At 39.4% G+C, this 17,666-nt stretch overlaps 1 protein-coding gene across 5 annotated transcripts in view; it reads left to right on the plus strand.

Moving 5' to 3' along the window:
* PLEKHF2 (pleckstrin homology and FYVE domain containing 2) overlaps window positions 1-17,666 on the plus strand; it is a 237,182-nt gene that overhangs the window by 24,239 nt on the left and 195,277 nt on the right. For 3 of the 5 annotated variants that reach the window (XM_052788544.1, XM_052788540.1, XM_052788541.1), the window contains exon 2: window positions 10,467-13,744. In XM_052788544.1, the coding sequence (XP_052644504.1) occupies window positions 10,481-11,230 (750 nt within the window). In that variant the 5' untranslated portion in view covers window positions 10,467-10,480 and the 3' untranslated portion in view covers window positions 11,231-13,744. Of the gene's footprint in view, window positions 1-3,801; window positions 3,900-10,466; window positions 13,745-17,666 lie in introns of those variants that run through there. The other 2 variants (XM_052788542.1, XR_008235402.1) reach the window with 2 other exon arrangements.

Below are 17,666 nucleotides of genomic sequence, written 5' to 3' on the forward strand. Positions count from 1 at the left end.
AGCAGGTTAAATTGGTGTTCTCTTTCTGGCTGAGGTTTATTGTGTTAAATACCAAACCTCGTGAGAAGCTAATGTGCAGAACTTGGGTGGTTTTGCCTGCATACAGCAGCTCAGGCAGTGTTCTAACTGTTCAGCGGAGTAGCCTGGGTAGTAAAACAGCATTGCTCTGCTCTTGCTGTGCTAATACATATGCTGCTTGGCAAAACAGATAGTGTTTTGCTAAAAATAGGTTCCTGTACCCAAGCTAGCTTCTGAGTGTGTTGGGGAATATAAGGTCATACATCTTGAAAGATCTACCTAGAAATGATCTCCATCCCCAAAATGGAATTGGCCTTTCTAGGCATTCCTAGCTCAGTTGGATAATGGCAATTGCAAATTTGAAGAGTAATGCATTTGCCATGCAGGTCTGATAATAAAGTTTGTTTTGCTGTTGTTCTTCACTTAGAATCATTTACATTCTGTGAGCAATTCTTACACAACTGGTCAATTAAAGTGAAATGGCAATCCTTCCTTGTAAGTTGGAAATTAGAGTATACTAAAATTAACTGTAATGTATTGAAAGAATTACTAAACTGTAAGATGTTAGGCAGTTAAAATAGGCATTTCTACGTTGTACCTTCAAGAAGAGTTTTAGTGGGACTAGACTTGTGACAGTCATTTGCAGTAGCTTAAAAACAAACCCCAAACAGATCTGTCTGGATTATTACAGTAATTATAGGTTTATGATGACATCTGACTAGACAAATGCATGGATTTGCTTTCATGGTGTATTTGGACATGACTGAATGCTGGACTGAGAAATAATCTAAAGATTTCTAAAATATTGGCAGGCAGAGTATTCACAGGTTGCACAGTATGAAGTAACGTGGTTGCTGTTAACATATTTCCAGTGTGGTTTCTGCGAGTCTGTGGCTGATGCCAGAACATTAGCCAACAGGTTGAGACAAATGAAAGGTTAAGACTGCTGATTCGTACTGGATATACCAGTAAGAGAGTGAGTTAGCTCAGATGCGTTTCCCCACACTGCAGCCATTGCTCCACAGACTTGAGCAATGCAGGAAGCCATGTCTTCACAGTGAGGAAGAAGAAAATAATAAAAAAATCACATTAATGTAAAAAACATTATACTGAAAATCATAGAAATGAGACTTGGGAGATGTCCACAGTATCATCTATTCTGCTTTCCTGCCAGTGTAGTATTGACTGATGCTTACACTGTGTTTTCTCTATAGCGTTTGGATGAAAATGTCACAAGCATCTTTACTTGCTTAGAGTAATCCAAAGCAGCCTTAGTATTGCCACCATCCTTTTCTGGTTATTTTATCTTGCTTCTTTTTTGACTTTATTAAATGCCAATAATTAATAAGGGTGTGAAAAATGGTGCAGAGAGGCAACAGCATACATTGCCTTAAGGAAAAGCTAATTTTTTTTTTGTCTGTAAATCAAGTCAAAGTTTCTGTCCCGCTACTGGTACCTTTCTGAACGCTGCAGCCATTAACCAGATTAGTCAAAAGTGATTCTGGATAAAGACTATGTTGAAAAAGTTCAGAGGGATCTTATTGCCTCCTTTCCTGCTCTCATCTCTACATTGATACAGTTTCTGTAATCTCTTGGTCCTCCTTATTTCTTTGCAGTCTTGTGATGTAGCTTTTTGTCATTCTTGATACTTGTATCTTTCAGATATCATCAGGGTTATCATCTGCATCTTTACCAGCTGGTTACAGTAGCGATAGCAAGACAGTTTGTTAAATACAACAGTTTTGGGAATACTTCTGTGAAGAGAATTATTAGAGAACTGCTTGTTAGAAGGCTGTATTTCTCTTCAAGTGACAGTTGTTGTCTTATGTCTTAAACACTATCAAGGACAGCTAGCTCCAGCACAGTACAGGCATTTAGTTGTTACTGTCATGTCAGCTTTTAGCAGTGATAAAGACTTTTAGAAAGCGTTTGTCATACTCGTATCTCCTCTCAACATAATATTTTTGGGGATGAAATTTCTTTTAATTTCTGTTAACTTTATGGTCAATTTGGTGTCTTCACTGTTTCATAAAAAAGCAACTGGTGAATAATGGAAATACATAATTAATATTAAAACCCCCCACAGTTCATTGTGCAGATGTATTTGAGTAACTGTAAGATATAGAATGAAATATTAATGAATTCATAAATGGGTTAATGGATACTTAAAACTTCATTTTCCTCAACATTTTATTCTACATACTGAATGATAGAAATAAATTTTAATTAAATACCTCTTGCTTGTATTTCTGTATCATCTTTAATCCAGCTCTTGTTATTACCTTGACAGGTAGTGCTGACTTGTGCATGAACGCTTGAATTCTGATTACAGCTAATCAGATCTAAGTGCATAGAAAGCTTAATTTTGCTAACAAAGATGACAGTGAAACATTCAGGACAAGCAATGGTATCATCCTTCTCTGTATGTACTGAAGGAAGCTGTGTAGGAGGTGGAACCAGTGAGGCCAAAGTAAGATTTGAAATTTATGCTAATTTCTCTTCTCACCTGTATCAGAAACTTAGAATATCTGCTGTGCATGTGTTTAGTTCAGCAATTTTCCATACTAAAACTATTTTCAAAGCATTAGACATTGATAAGTTTCCTTAAACAGGTTGCACTTCAGAAATTCACACTGTGTTTTACTTGGCAGTGGTGCAAAAAGTCAAGTGTTGCTTTTAAGAGCAATACATCTAACATTAATAGAGATTAGAGTACTGTATTACAGTACTGAGATGCCTTCATAGCTGGAAGTTTGTCCACAAAAAGTAGTGATATTACCATTTCAGACAGAGCTTTAAATTAGAGGGATGTGTGAGGGTTCTATTGTTTGTGTTTATTAAACTGTAAGTCATATTAGCCCGTCTTTCTTGCATAGGCAAAGTGCAAGAGGAAAGCTGAATGAGTCTGATGTAACAATTATTTGAAACCTATTACTACAAAGAAATAATACATAACTATGTACTAAATGACTGATTCTGATGAACTCTTTTTAAGGAGAGTGTGATATTTTCTTCTGTAAATCCAAAAGATAAGTCCTCTTACAAACCAGTCATTTGATGCACTTCAGATACCCGGTCTGCAGATAGTCCTTGTCTGTCTTAGGTTTACAGTTTACTTGTTTCTGTCTTGTAAAAGTTTTATTGATCTTCTGTATGTTTAACTTGGGTGATAAAGTATAATAAACCAAGATTCAGTTCTTTTTGAAATCTCTGTTTTATTCAGGCCCTTTGAGTTGTGGAGTCAGGTATGATAAAACCTTTAACTTTTGCCTTTTATTAAGTGACTCTAAACAGAAACTTTTATGAAACATACATGTTACCCTTAGGTAAGAAGGAAAATGGGTCTGAGTGTATGTGGTGGACACACAGCTGCTGACGTTGTCTGTATGTGCAAATGCAGGTGTGAGAACAAGGGCTCTGTATGACAACTGGATAATTATTTAGAAGTTTATTGGGTGGCAAGATATAATGTACTTTCATTTCGATCTGCTGTTTCTACCTTTTCTTTATTTATTCTATTCCTTTTGTATTCCTCAGAAACTGAGACTTCTCTTTTCTATCCTCTACATTTGCTTCACTGCAACAATATCTAGATCTCATTTTATCCATTCTAATGGTGTGATGAGATACTGTGGTTGGTGACATTTTTTTATCAGACTTGTGTTACTGAATCTGGCTTGGAAACATCCAGGATCTGCTGCTGCTTTAGGACTGGATGGGCCTCAGTGTAGTTAGTTTTGAGCTCTTGTACTTTTTCCAGCAGCTTAAATACACTTTTTTCTTTTTTTCTTTAAAGCTGTCACCTTAACTGTGAATGTACATAGTAATGGATGAGCTGCCTGCATCCTGATACCATGGCTCTGAGAAATCTAGACCGCCTGGTTTGTATTAATGCAATGTGTTAAATGTAATTGTTAACAGTCTAATTGCTAATTGTAAAGGTGATGATAGATGAACTGGCAATTATGGCAAGGCCAGTAGCATTTTCCTCACTTGAAGGATTGTTGAAGAAAAATAATGCTAAAAATTAGATGCTTATTAACTAATGCTTGTTAGCAGGGACTGTGTACTAGACAAGACTTGTTCTTGCCCAGGCTAGAAAGTAATGGAGCACTGCTGGTTCTGCTGTATTGCCAAAGAAAGTTGGGAATTCAGATTGTGTCCCTCTCCTGCATACCTTTTGTGCCTGTCCTGCAGTCTAAAGGGAGTGCTGGTTGTGATGGTAATATGCGCTGAGCTAGGGTAAGGAACTGTTTCTGTGCTGAGCTGTATGCAGTCTGCATCACTATGCCATAATAGCTTTTTTCATCTCATTTTTCTCCTCCAGCACCTTTGTGTTATCTGTGGTTCTACTCTGTGGTGATCTTGCCAGCTGCTACAGTGCTATTGTAGTAGTAGACGACTTTTCCTGCAGTGTTTAATTAGGTGTAGCTATATCAGTCAGGGTTGCTTTCTTTTTAGTTGACTCCTTCTGTCTGTCTTCAACTACAGCTATTCTTCTGTGCAGTTTAGTCTAGCCTCTATCAAGAGCAGAGCTAGCATAGAAAATAAACATTCTCCTATTTTAAATAAGACTTGTAGAAGCATTGAGTCCTGGGAGATCATCGGTTTGGTCACCAGGATACAGTGGCAGAAAGAAACATTTATGTGGTAAGTGACTTGTCAATGCACAGCAGCCCTAACAGAATTATTTTCCTGCTGCAGTAGTCTGGAATGTTAATAACTGTAGTAAATATGTGACTTCCTCAACATGGGTTGTGTTTTAGGTAAGTGGGTAACTTGTTAGTTCTTCAAAGGTTTCAGTAACATCTGAGTTTGCTTACTTTGAAGATAACTGTTCTCATCAACAGGATACAAATGTAAAACTGGAGTAAAATAAGGGAGCAAGAAGATCTTGATATCTTGATAACAGAATTGTTATTTCTGTAAAGCTTCTTGTGAGTAAAAGTAAAATTAACTTAGTGTCAAAGACAGTTCCGCATATGGTAGAAGAGTTGGGGCTTTCTGTGTCATGAAGTATTTTGTCACCTTTAAATAGCATATTATGCTTCGGAGATGAAAGCCTTTGCCCAGCATCTTCATCATGAAATGTGCTTACTAGGGGCATCTGTGTGAGGAGGAGGACAAACTTGAAGGTATTGCAGCATTTTGAGAGTTGAGATTTATTTATTCAGAAATACTGCTAAACCCTGCTCATGGTGTAGCTTTTTCTTACAAGGTGATGTATTTACTTTTGTGATGTTTTGACTAGCAGCTAGTACTACACTGCAGTCTGGATGCAGAAAATGAATCTGACGTGATGGTAGTCTGATGGTCCTTATAGACAAATGGAGTCCTCCTTGCATAAGGGTGTGGGGACTTTCAGGAGTTTATTTGCAAAAAGCGTGAAACTGGAGTCAAACGTGATAAAAGTCTGAACAATAGGTTTGAGGGTTTTGATTTCATAGAATCCATAAACCGAGACTATATATAAGATGCTTGCGCTCTCCCCTTAAGTGGAGCTGTCTAGCCTGTCATTTTGAAGCCCATGGTGCTGGTTTATTCCTCACTTGCTTTGGGGAAGATCTGGGGCACGTTTTCAGCAATTTGCCATCACTCGAATTGCTTTGTTTGATCAGGTCTTGAGATCCTGCATCTTGAGGACGGTAATGCAGTATCTGTTTCTTATAGTGGCCAACAGTAGAAACTTCAGAAGAAAGTTTTAGCTGCTAGAGAGGAGGATATTGCCACCCAGTTCCAGGGTATGATCTGTTATCTTTATAATATATCTGAATAAGCTTTAAGAAAAGATTGTTGTAATTTTAAAAGACTGGTAATTGGTAACATTGCATAGCTTTTGGACTGTGACATCTTGGGGTTAAAAGTTCCTTTGTGTCCAGACAATATTTTAATTTAACATCTGCTTGGTCTGTGTGGTTGTGAGAGGAAGGGGTGCACCTCTTCTCCTAACTTTAGCTCTTGTGACTTAGGGATGGCTTCTCTTTTGTATTCCTGATCTGTTTTTCCCACATTTAATTATTATTTGTAATCCTGATAGTTTCCAGGTAGTTTCTCATTATCCATTTCTGAACTTACTTCCTTTCTCAGAAAAGGCTAGTGAAGGTGAATGAGCGTTATCATGCATAGGATTTCAGATGGATTTTTAATTTTTAGTTCTCATAAAAACATATGAGAAAAATGTCAGAGTGCTTATTTTAAAAAGTCTAATCTATTAGTGTGGGAGGATACAATTCATGCCCTGGAAAGGTGGAATAACCATCAGCAGTCTGTGACTTTTACTACCTTAATTGAAGCTGGTAGGTGAGAATTTGTTGAATGTTCTAGACAAAAGTTTATATCTAGAAAAGATGTGATTATCTTTTCTTTCTTAATAGTCCTTAACTTGCCCCAGATTCTTGCTTTAAGTCCAGTAAGTGATTATTTTTCACAACAAGCTGAAAGTACAGTCTTCAGCACAAGTTCTGGAGTCATGTGTCTTGGTTTCAAGCCATGATGATGATTAAACAATCCTGGTTAGAGTTGTTTTCTTAGGTTGTCCTAGAGAATAGTTAATTAAAACCTTTAGCCTTTTCTCCCCGTTTTCTTCTCCCAGTGACTTGTATTTTGAAAGCTTTTGTGATGACCTTGAACCGAGTTTGCTGTTTATTGGCAGGGAGTGCAGGGAGTGCTGAGTTGGGAGTTGTGGAGCAGTGAGTGCTTCCTACAGGTTGCTGTAACTTCACACCAAAAGATTGCTTCACTGAAACTCATCAGTACGATTATGGGGTTGTTTTGGTTTTTTTTTTGGGGGGGGGTACCCTTTGTGGACTAGCAAAAGCATTTAACTTGCTGTAATTTGCAGGTAATTCATATAAAAATGTAAGTTTGGAAGCAGTGCACATTGATTTGTGCCTATAGAAAAGTGTATTCTTCTGGTCTGTCCCCTTTGCACTTTGCTGACTGATTTCCCTCCCCACTTCACAGGGAACATGGGATTACTAAATAACTTTAGACTGACCCTGTGACTGACTCCTTGCTTTCTAAGTCCAAAGTGGTTGTTGGTTCAGCTTTGGCACTTGCAAAGGCTGTTTATTGCTAGTATGTTGTTAAATGGGAGTGGTTATTTGGCAGTTAATTAACCCTCATTCCAAATCCTGGGCTTTGGCAGTCAGGCACCTGAATTTGATTTCTGAGCCTAGGACTACAGCAAATACACATCAAAAAGTTCCTAGTTTATCTTTTGCATTGCCTCCTTAGTACTTTCTCCTTGGTAGATAGAGAGATAATAGCTGGGACAAGCCAACAACATTTCTGTGGAGTGGTACTTCTGAGTTAGACAAGGCTATAGTAGAAGTGAAGCCAATCACTTACCTGAAAAACTCACTCCCAAGTGCCAGTGATAGTAGGTAGCTGGAATGTGTATATTGAAAGAAAAAAAAAAAAAAGTGGCTAGATCTTAATGCTGAATAAAACATGTAAAGGGTGGGTATTTTGTCCCCATGTGCCTAAGTTAGTATTGGTGCTTGGAATACTTGAAAGAGATAAGGTGTCTATTGAAAGGTATATTTTGCATATGCCTGTATAGTCATAGCATTAAAAAAAAAGAATTGTATTGATGTAATTTGAGTTTTCTGCTGTTCTCTGGGAGAAAAAAAAAAATAATGCTTCTGTTTACTGATCAGTTTAAGCCAATGTACTTTCTCGGCAGGGCACTAAGCACCTCCCTTGCCATCCCTGCATTGTCTCCCTCCACTGCAGCTATCCTGCCAACCTGAGCCCTAAAACTCTCCTGTTTGTTCTCAACTTGATCAGCCCTGATCTAATTCACTGTGTAGCTTTTGTAACGGCACAAGGCAGCAGGGAGGGGGGCAGATGGCATAAATTGGTATCATCACAGAAGGAAGCAAAGCAGAACCATATCAGCTAAGTTTAGTGTTGCAGAAAGATTTAGGGATTTAGTAGTGTCCACTTGTGGGCATCTTTTAAAGGGAATGATGGACAAAGCTTCAAGAACCGTGACAAGAGTAACGGTTCAGAAAGTAGGGCTGGTGAAGGAGATGGAAATAACGGTGGTTTTTGTTGGTTGGTTTTTTTCCTTCCACTTGGACTCCCAGTCTTCTCTCTAGAGATGTGACAAGCATTTCAGTCCTCAGAGAGCTTAATAAAGAAGGTAGTGATGATTATTCTGATTGAAGAACAAAAAGAAATGTCTGTTTTTCAACAAAGATGACTTAAGCTTACTGTTAAGAAAATACTTTCTAACTAATCAAATGGGGAGCCACTGGACAGGGTAATGGAGGAGGTCGGCCTTTTTTTCTTTGACTGATACCTGGTGGAAATAGCATAGATGTACTTGCTTGTGTGCCTTGATGCAGCACAATTAAATCTCTTGAACACTTTTTATAAGGCAGTTTGTGTATTGTCTTGACCTTCTGCAGATCAAAATAATTTCAGATTTGGTGGCTTTGTAATTCCACTAACCATAAAACTGGTTAACAAAGTACTCACATATTGTAACTAATGCTGCAAGGCACATAAAGAAAATTCAGAACTAGTGCTGAGTAATATCTTTAATAGATTCTTCTGTCTTCAGTGTCAGACTTTGGTACAAGATGATGGTATCTGCAGAACTTAAAAAAAGGTCAGTTTAGTTATATCTGAGCAAGACCAATTGTCAAACTATTTTAGTGTGGAACTAATTAAACTCTCAAAGCAGTTATTTTTTAATCACACTTAACATTGGGCATGTGGATTTGTGTAATCACAGGTAACATACTTATTTAGATGAGGCCTGATGAGAGGTTCTCTGCCACCAAATTCCTATCAAGAAGTTTCATCCCTATTTTGTAAGGAAGTAGCTGAGCTTTGATTCATAGGAAGAAGATTGACTGGATCAGGTTATGGCAGAGCGAGAGAGTCTGAGCAGCATCGAACCTGAGCAGCATCAAGTCTGAGCCTTTTTTCAGCCCAGTTTGATCTCGGTTACAGGCTAATGCTGTATTGATGGCAGGCAGCGTAGATCTAAAAGAAAACGTAGGTGAACATAGAGGACTTCCCAAACCGGGATTATGTTGGGAAGCGCAGGTAGCAGGCACTGGAGTATTTGCTACTCTGCTCTCCTTCAGGCCTGTTCAAAGCAGTGGTTGTACCAAAGGGTGTTGTGAGCATCAGCCCTGTGGTAGTTGGAAAGGAAGGCACAGGAGAGCCGTCTTCTGCGTGCTGAGAGACAGGTCTGTCCAGTACTCCCCTCTGCCAGCTGTCTCACTGCTCCATCAAGCACATGGTTCGGGTTCATGGCTGTACTCAGGAGGAGCTTTGGGGGAGCAGATCTGGGTCAGACTGGCAGGAGTTTCCTTTGCCTGACTTCTGCTCAGGAAGCTCTAGGGTAAAAGATAGGCTAAAGAGTGGTTTGCCGAGGTATGAATCACTATAGTTACTTCTTATTTTCAGTTCCCTGTTGGATGCCTTAGGAATCTTACCCTTACAAGAGAAGAATCTTGTTTGCTACTTGGGGAAGGACAAGGGGTGGTTTTAATCTGAAATTGGAAGTATGTACTCTTTAGCTCATCAGCACTTCCTGAAATATGAAGCCTTCTTGCCCAAACTTTCAGCTGGTGCAGGACACTCAGTCTTTCTCAGGAGCAGTTGCAAGCTGTGTGGCTTGTTCTCTGTGCTGGTCTGCCTGTGTACATTGCCTGATCATGATGGATGCAGATGTGGTTTGAGCAGGCAAGGAGAGGGGGTCTGTGGTGCCCCTGCAAAAATAAGGCAGCAGCAAGCAGGTCATGGGTCACCAGCCATGACTCACTCCCTGCTCCTGGCACAAGAGTTTGCCATGAAAGCAGGTGGTGGGGGGTACAAGCTGTGGCCTGTACAAAATGTTTCTATTGGGTAGATCCATGGTTTTGGCCTATCATTTAAGGTTTGCGTACTGAGAAAAGAGCAATACTGAGCTTGGGTGTTGTGGTTTCCTATGTGAATGTCAATTATATCATTTTTTGTTTGTTGTGTTAACACAAACATGGGTCTCCAAGCTGCTCAGTTAAGTTGATGTTTCTGTCAGTATTAGAATTTGGAATGATGGATGATACTTTCTTTTACCATCCAGAGACTAGATGCAGGAGGATATACAGAGAAATATGAACATTAAACCAGGATGCAGTAACCTTACTAGAGAGGAAGCCTCCTAGTCTGTTGCCAGAGGCTCTCAAGAGCAGTGCTGTAGGTGCTGTCTGTGTGATAAAGATAGCTGTCAGCTGGATGGAACATTTTTGCTTTCGAAAAAAAGACTAATCGGTTGCTAAAAATTCTTAGGTGTTAATACTTATTTAAATCTAGCCCAAGTCTGTGCCTCTGAGCCAGCGGGTTCTGTTAGGTATTTTAAGAAACGCGGGGTTGGTACCGTCCTTGGGGAAGGCTGCTGTTGAATCAGTCCTGTTCTAACAACAAACTTTTTTTTCTAATTTTAGGATACTTGTGAAAGATGGTGGATCGCTTGGCAAACAGTGAGGCAAATACTAGAAGAATAAGTATAGTGGAAAACTGCTTTGGAGCAGCTGGTCAACCTCTGACTATTCCTGGTCGTGTTCTGATCGGAGAGGGAGTACTAACAAAACTGTGTAGGAAGAAGCCCAAAGCGAGGCAGTTCTTCCTGTTCAATGACATTCTCGTTTACGGTAACATTGTCATCCAGAAGAAGAAATACAATAAACAGCACATAATCCCGCTGGAAAACGTCACTATTGATTCCATCCAGGATGAGGGAGACTTACGGAACGGGTGGCTTATCAAGACACCAACAAAGTCTTTCGCAGTTTATGCTGCCACTGCTACAGAGAAGTCTGAGTGGATGAACCACATAAATAAGTGTGTTTCTGATCTGCTTTCCAAAAGTGGGAAGACTCCTAGCAATGAACATGCAGCTGTCTGGGTACCAGACTCAGAAGCCACTGTGTGCATGCGCTGTCAGAAAGCAAAATTTACACCCGTCAACCGTCGTCACCACTGTCGCAAGTGTGGCTTTGTTGTGTGCGGGCCTTGCTCTGAAAAGAGGTTTCTTCTCCCGAGCCAGTCTTCCAAGCCTGTGCGAATTTGCGACTTCTGCTATGATCTTCTTTCTACTGGGGAGATGTCTGCTTGTCAGTCCACTAGGTCAGACTCCTACAGCCAGTCACCTAAATCATCTTTAAATGATGTATCTGATGATGATGATGATGAAGACAGTAGTGATTAAGGACCAAATGTTTTTTCCATGTGTTGCAATTTGTGTTTCAAACCATATGGAGCTGCTTATGGGGAAGTCTGTAGTGAGGTTCCTCAGAAAAATCCTGTTCTAGCCATAAAATATGCCTGAATATCTTCAATTGCGATGTGCCTCAATCTATGAATTCTCTAGACAATAGTTTTTCCACTCCTCTGCAGGGATATAGACTGTTGCAAATGTTATCAGAATATTTTCCAACTTCTTGTACTTGAGTTGTGTCTAGCTTAGACTTTTTGTGGAAGGTTGGAGAATAAAATGTACTTTCTTAATTTAACAACTCATACTTCCTAATGCTTCATAATGATATGTTGTTATGTGGGTTTTTTTCGGATATGGGGAGGAAAACTCTAAGCATGCATGGAACAGTGATGTTTTGGTTAATCCTGTAGCCCATCTTGTTTTTCTAACCACAGTATATATTAAGTTGAAATGTGACATAACTTGCAAACTTAAATGTCACAAAACTTGGAAATTGTCTTGTTTTGCTCTTATTTATGAATTCCTATGCCAAGCAGTGCCTTGTACCAATTGTGCTGATTCAGGAAGAAACAAACCTATTCTGTGTCATCTGTATTTGCCTGATGCCGGTATCTGAGAGATTGTTGGTGCTATTGAAAATAACTGCTGTGTTCAAAGTGGAGCTTTGACAAGGTCATAACCGCATCCTGCAGTGGGTGATGGAGACCTGAATCACACGTCCTCATCTGTGCAGGCAGACCTGAAGACTCCGCAGATTCCCACAGGCTTCAGCGGGGTTCTCCTTGCAGGACTTGCATTGCGGGTCAGGATCTTGAGATGAGAAGCTTAGGGTGACTCTTCATCGGGATTTATACGTATTCTTTTCAGAACAGTTTCTAAGTTTCAAATTTGGCAAATGCTTACTGAAATTTTAGCTGGGTGATATAGCATTTGGATGTGATAGGCTATATATTTTTGGAAATAATTCCCCAAAATTTCACTAAATTCTTTCCTAAAACGTTGGTGAGAGGGTTGGTGTTTGGTTTTTTTTTTTTTTTCCCCCAGGAGTTTTATTGGCTTGTTTAAAAATAACCTTATATTTTGAACAAAAAACCTGCAAGTATCCTATAAAATTGGCTTTCCTTTTTACACAGCTGACCTCAGGATAAATGTGAGATGCAAGTTACTTCATTCTAAATGTATACCCAGGACCAAGAAAGATGTATTTAAGAACTATAATGAAATCATCAGTGCAGAAAATGTCTCTACCATAGTATTCATTTATAATAAGCTCTTAAATACAGAAATGTCATGTTCCCATATAAATGTAAAATTTAGACTTGCAAAGACATGTAAACCCCCAAATACTATGTTTCTATATTTTTATAATGATAGCATCGATTTTGAAGCAGAAAAATCTCTTTGAAATAGTTGTGTCAATATAGTAGCAACTGACTTGAAACAAAAAAATGCTGAACTTTTGTATCTCTAAGTGACAATTTCTGCACTGTTTGCCTTGGTTGGCCGTAATTGGGTTAAATATTTATTGAATAAACAATCAATGCTGCATATTGCACTAGTCTCCCATTCTGTATGCTGTAAATGTCAGTTGTAACTTTTTTATAAAAATTAGCAGAGCACTTCAAAGCTGTAGCCCTTCGTGAGATTTCTGGTAGCTAAAGATGCACTCTCCATTAATAGTCTGCAATACATTGCTTCAGGTGAAAATTGCGTTAATATTTTCAGCTTCGGCAATTTCTAAAAATAAGGGGTTTTCTAAAAGCACTGAAGAGTATTTGATCTACTTTGAAATAAACATAAAAAGGGGAAAATGCTTTCTGAGGGAGACTAGGGACCAGGAGGATTCTGTAAAACTGCCAGATAAGCAATAAACGATTGTATATACTCAAAGACTAGCTGAAATAAGTAGTTACATGTACTTATTCCTTGAAAGATGAGGGAATGGTGACCTGCAGCAGGGGAAAACAGGCTATTCTGAGAAGGCACTTTCAGTGCTTACTTTTTGTACCTCTCTTACTCTGTATTTCAGGAATGGAGACTTGTCAGATTCAGTTTTTCTACAGAATCAAAGTACAAACCTCCCTTGTACATACCTTCTAATGACTAGCGATCATTTTCTTCCTGATGCAATTTTCTTCTTTCTTAAGCTGTCAAATATTAACTTGTCTCATTAAAGAGTCCATCCCCTTGTGTACTTTTCCCTGGGTTTCTATGTTGTGCTTACTTTTCAGCACTTTTTAGGGGGTGGAAAGAAGGTTGCCAAGAGTTAGATCATATCCTATATTTTGCAGAATGTTCTTGTACCTACTTCAGATGTCTTTTTATCTGTGAATGAAACTTGCACTGTGCTGCACTGATCCCTGAAGCTGTAACCAAACCAATGTGTGTGCAGGGGATTTTTCATCTGAAATTGATGTATATGGTCCAAGCTTTTTGAGAAAGCATCAAAAAAAAAAGTGTTTCATGGTAATACTCCTATCCCTCAGTGGTATTTGTTTAAAACTTTACAAAATGGACTTGACATCAGCTTCTCTTGTACTTAAAGAATTCGTGAAAGGGCTCGTTTCTGTAATCTTGTTCTGTCAAATTATTTTATTTACAAATATACGATGTAGCTTCAAGCTTATGTGTTTAATTTTATTTAACTGCGGGCCTTCAAGGGTGACAGAAAATAGGACAGCTGTTTTTATCTTGACAAGTATTTTAGCAGCAAGTTTATTCACTGTCAGGAGGGATTAATAATCTGGGAGTATAAACAGACAGGAGGAGATTTAAGACTAAATTAGAAATAAATGGAGTTATGGATTAAGAAGCCACTTATGCATTTGAGTAACTATTTAGAACAAGGATGACCAAGAGTGTTGCAAAGATTGGGTTTTGTTGGACCAGTGGCAGTTAAGCCACTGGAAGAGGCTGGAGGACCCTTCATGTGCGGTGGAGTGCTGAGCAGCCCAGCCCCAGTGCTGCAGGTCTCTGCTCCGGGCCCCATCGAACCACCACTGGGGATGAGACTTCTCGTGGTATCAAACTGGAGAGTAACTTAGTACTTTCCCAGTGCTTCTACAGTCTTAAGATCTTAAAATAGTGATTAAATATGGTCAGTCTCTCTGTATTTTATGTACTTTTTTTGTTTGTGGTAGACTTAACCTGCTTTTTTTTGATAAGCTTTCCAAATCCAATGGAATGAAAGCAGCAGCAGTGCCTGCAGTGTCTCTCTTGCAAGGCTCTGCAGTCAGCTTCTGCTTTGTAGAAGATGCTATATTGGAGAAATAAGTACTTATTTGCTTTAGCTGAGTTCACATTTTGCACACTCTTTGCCAGTACTTCATAGTTTGTTTGCTGGAAATATTACAGGAAAGGGAAAAGTCTCTTCTGAAGGTTTTAATTGAAGCCTACTAATTTTAGCCTCTGCACCTAAACCGCCATTGTTATTTTAAGATAATATAGACTGTTTTCCTTTCAGGTTTGATGCAGCTGAACTTCCTGTACCTAAGAAGTAATCTGTGAGGGTGAAGCACTGTTACTCACTTTAAAATAAAGTTTAACGAAGTGGGCGAGTGGATTAATTAGCATTGAGTTTGCAGCGGGGTTTTTAAGGTCTCTTCGCTAGCAGGCAGATTATGAAAATGACATGCAGAAACTTTGTATTTATGTGGGGATTTCCCCCTGGGGGATATGCTTTGGCTAATCTCTTAATGCAAATGAAACAGTGGTTATCATAGTTGCTGGTTAATGTTTAAGTGGAAGCAGATTATGGATCGTATTATTGTGATTTTTGTATTTTCCTGTAATTTCCCTGAACTGGTAGAAGAATGCCTAGTTCTGTTAGCAGATACAGCTGGAAAAGAGTCAGAGTACTGATTCTGCTCCTCCTTCCCCCCCCAGTAGCAAATTATTGTAGTAAATATTAGAAAGTGTCTTGGCTGTTTACTGCCTTTCATTTGATGAAATCTGAGCTGCTTGTTTGTGCCTGCAGCCGGTCCCTTGCCAGCGCTGGCTCCCGTGACTCATCGGTAGCCGGCACTCTTCGCTGCGAAGAATCTCTGCTCTGTTCCCTTGCTGTGATCGAGTTTGGAGCTGCTGGGGAGTGCAGCACAGCAGCGCTGGGTCTGCTGTACAGTGATAGACAGCTCTACTGTACTGCATGTATCTGAAAATATTCTTAAACTCAATCAGGAATAAGAAATCTGAACCTCAGTCTTCGGAGTAGAAATTCATTGCTTTCTAAATTACTTCCTAGTTGTCTGTGAAGCACTACCTGTGCGCAGGGTAAAACTCAGAATGCTTCAACTGCACTTGGACATACTTAGGATAAAAACTAACAATGTAAATTGATTGAATTGACAGTGAAATAATCTGTGAAGGAGCATGAGGCATTTCAGGGTCACTTGGTGCATCTAACTTTGTTTAGCCTGCATAAGTGGAATAATCTTTCCATTGGGATGAAGTTTTACATTTATGAAACTTGCAGTTACTTGTATCTAGTATTTTAAGAAACTTTGTCTCGGGTTAAGTTCTGCAAGCATAAAAAACTACCAAATAACAGCCGCAGCAAAACCTGAGGGGATGCAAATAGACCTGATTCCACCCTCCCTGTTCAGGGTCATTCTCAGTTACACAGAGGGTAACTGGATTAAATGGTAAGAACATATCTAAAAGAAACCTTCTTTAGAAATCCTTTTACACAAGATGATACCCCCAGCCTAAGTAGTGTTCAGGCAAGAGAGCAAGAGCTCATTTTATTCAGATGTTCTGAGGCATAACGCTAATGTATTCAAGGGCTTAAATCTTCAAGATTTCAAGATCTTCAAGAGCATCTGTTGACCTTTCCTAGGTAGTCTTTTTTGCAGATGAAAAGTAGATGTGGTCAACTCTATTACAGGTGTGAGTGGCTTGCTAGCAATTCATTTTAGCTTCTGGCTAGACTTACTATTTAGAGTTTTCTCTCCAAAAGCTGTTGCCTGTATGCAAATTTAATTGTTGTAGTAAGAGTTAGGGTTTTGCTGGCTGCTTTTTATAGAGCCTGGTGCTGCTGTTGAGCACTTCTAACCTGTGAGCTTGTAATCGGTTTGCATAACATTAGCAGTGTCTGAGAAAGCTGTCTAGCAGCAAAGGAAGGGGACCTGCTTGGTCTGCTTGAAATAGCAGTTGGTTCCTTCTGGTACCTGTTTGCCCCAGTCCAGGTCTCTGCTGTCTCCAGAATGACAGCTCCAAAATGAGCCAGGACACCTGCTTCTATATATATAAATATATAGGTAGAGTAATTTCCTTCCCCACCTGGCTTGCTTCATACTTGCCTTATCAGGGTATTACCCTGGAGGATAAGATGAATAACTAAGGGCTGAGGCTGCCTCTCCTGTCTGACAAGGATGATGTGAGCACAGTCGTGGTGTTATGATGGGTTGTGGGATGTATACGTGTGTGCCAGGAATAAGGAAGACAACAGAACTAATTGCTACACTGAGAAAACGAACGTGCTAGTAAATTAACATTGGAAGGAAAGATCTGGTCTCTCAGTCTATTGAGAGCATGCAAAGTGGTGTGGAGCTTACTGCCAGGTGCAGAAGGAAAGGCAACCAGCTTCAGTGAGACTGGGCCTTACAGGGCCTGTAGTCTGCTCTGTGGCTTTTCTTCTGAAGCTGAAGTTACTATTAAAAAAAAAAAAAAGAAGAAAATAAGAAGAAGAAAATAAGAAAAAGAAAAAAAGAAAGACTGTCTGTAATAGGTCTGTAACAGTATTACTCATTGTGTGCATCTGACCTGACCTTTATTATATATAACCTGGCATTTTGAATAGAGGAGTCTTAAAGGTTGGAAGGACCAAGCTGGTTTTTAAACAAGAGAGTCATATGATGTTTTTAACAGCACTGAAACAGTAGCCTATGAGAGGAGGAACACTTGAAAAAGCCCATTTTAACACGTTTCTCTTTTGGCTTTTAGTGATGGATATAGCTTCTCTAATATGAGATCCCTGGAAGCAGAGGATAGTTACCCTCTGTTGGGGTACTTGCTTCCTACTGTTTGTAGCGCACGTAATGAAAAGGGTTTGTTACCTCCCTTAATGGAAGCTAAATAGGGTAAGTCCAAGAAAAACTCTTCTTTTTGTAAATAAACACATTTTACTTGTTGCAGGAAATACTTGACAAGATTCAAATGAGCACAGTGCAGTTGTGCTCATGCCTAAAACAAAGCAGCCCCCATGTGCTGTGTAGTGGAAGCTGGTGGCTTCAGGCTTACAGGTGACGACAGCATGTCTTGAGCAGCGGATGAGTACAATGCTAACAGGGTTCCTGTCACCCGTTGTTCCAAGGGACAGGAACAATTTGGGAAGGAAAAACAGTTGCTACTGTTGCTGGTCAGCATGTACAAATTAATACTGAAAAGTGCCATGTGTGATCCTTAGCGGCTGCAAACGTTAGAGGCTCCT

Source organism: Harpia harpyja, chromosome 5 (genome assembly GCF_026419915.1).
Source record: "Harpia harpyja isolate bHarHar1 chromosome 5, bHarHar1 primary haplotype, whole genome shotgun sequence".
NCBI lineage: Eukaryota > Metazoa > Chordata > Aves > Accipitriformes > Accipitridae > Harpia > Harpia harpyja.